Source organism: Phaethon lepturus, unplaced genomic scaffold (genome assembly GCF_000687285.1).
Source record: "Phaethon lepturus isolate BGI_N335 unplaced genomic scaffold, ASM68728v1 scaffold8940, whole genome shotgun sequence".
NCBI lineage: Eukaryota > Metazoa > Chordata > Aves > Phaethontiformes > Phaethontidae > Phaethon > Phaethon lepturus.
The window spans coordinates 53,383-54,550 of record NW_010511218.1 but is presented as its reverse complement, the minus strand read 5'-3'; the positions used below and the strand labels follow the sequence as shown (position 1 = coordinate 54,550).

At 34.8% G+C, this 1,168-nt stretch overlaps 1 protein-coding gene across 1 annotated transcript in view; it reads right to left on the bottom strand.

Moving 5' to 3' along the window:
• The window catches only part of SYNE1 (spectrin repeat containing, nuclear envelope 1), a gene marked incomplete at its 5' end in the record, with an annotated part of 159,599 nt that overhangs the window by 108,954 nt on the left and 49,477 nt on the right, over positions 1-1,168 (bottom strand). The window contains one exon of the mRNA XM_010283199.1: positions 608-790. Within this exon, the coding sequence (XP_010281501.1) occupies positions 608-790 (183 nt within the window). The remainder of the gene's footprint in view (positions 1-607; positions 791-1,168) is intronic.

The following is a 1,168-nucleotide window of genomic DNA, read 5'->3' as shown; positions in this document are numbered from 1 at the left end:
GCAGGAATGAAAATCATATTCTCCTCTTCTTTGGAAACACCTTTTACATGTTGAGGTATGAATTCAAACAATCAGACAAAACCTAGTTCTCTTGTATTTAGCAAAACTTGAAAATGCAAATTTAATAGATGTTGAATGACTCCAAAATCAGAATGCAAATATATATAAATGTTAAATAAAGAGAAAACCCATTATTTTTATCCTAGAAAGCTATTTAATTCACTCAATAGTTTTTATAAGCAGTTGACATTATAATGATATATTAATTGCATTAACTGACGATATGTAAAATTAACCTGCATACAATTGCATATTAGCTATTTATCTAATTAATCCTAACAGCATTACAAAAAGACATAGGAAGATCAAGGACAGAACAGAGATGAGAGTCTGATGAGCAAATCAACAATTAACAGGATCATGAATGTTAAAACCCCCAAAAACATGGAGTCAGAAATGACTGAAACTTAGCGGGGAACTTCCTAATGGGTACTACACAGAAAAGAGAAAAGCACGCACAGAGATATGAAATTTTCCATTTTCATCACAATTTGCATGGCACTGTACAATTTACTGAGAGTAACTTATGGGACGGAGTTGCACTTGCCTGCATGATGTTGCACTGCTGAATGGCAGTGTGCTGCAGGCGGCTGGCCTCCTCCTGGAGCCGGAGGGCACGGTGGCACATGGGCAGGCCAGTGACCACCTCTTCAGGAATCCTCAGGGCACTCTGAGAGACTTGTACTGCATGAACCTTTGGCTTCAGCGACTCCATTTCAGATAAGAGATGCTAGAAACAAAGTCAGTGCCACAGTAAGCCAGTTTTGCAGAACTCCCAGAGCATTTGATGCAGCAAAAGAAAAATAATGATGAGTTCAAGCACTGAAACAAACAACAAATTTGATTATCTGTTTTCTAAATTGAATATAATGAGGACAAACTTTGTCTGGTGTTGCTCATTCTGAAATGATCATTCTTTTAAATATTAATTAAACAAAAAGTCCATGTAATGGGAATAAAAATAATTCATTAAAAACATAGTAGTACCTATTTCTAAGTGACTAAGAACAAAAATATTTATGTTAACATATTTTAAAAAAATATCTTTACAAAATCCACAAATCAAGGCAGCACAGGAGTCATTTATGTATACATATATTTTAATGTT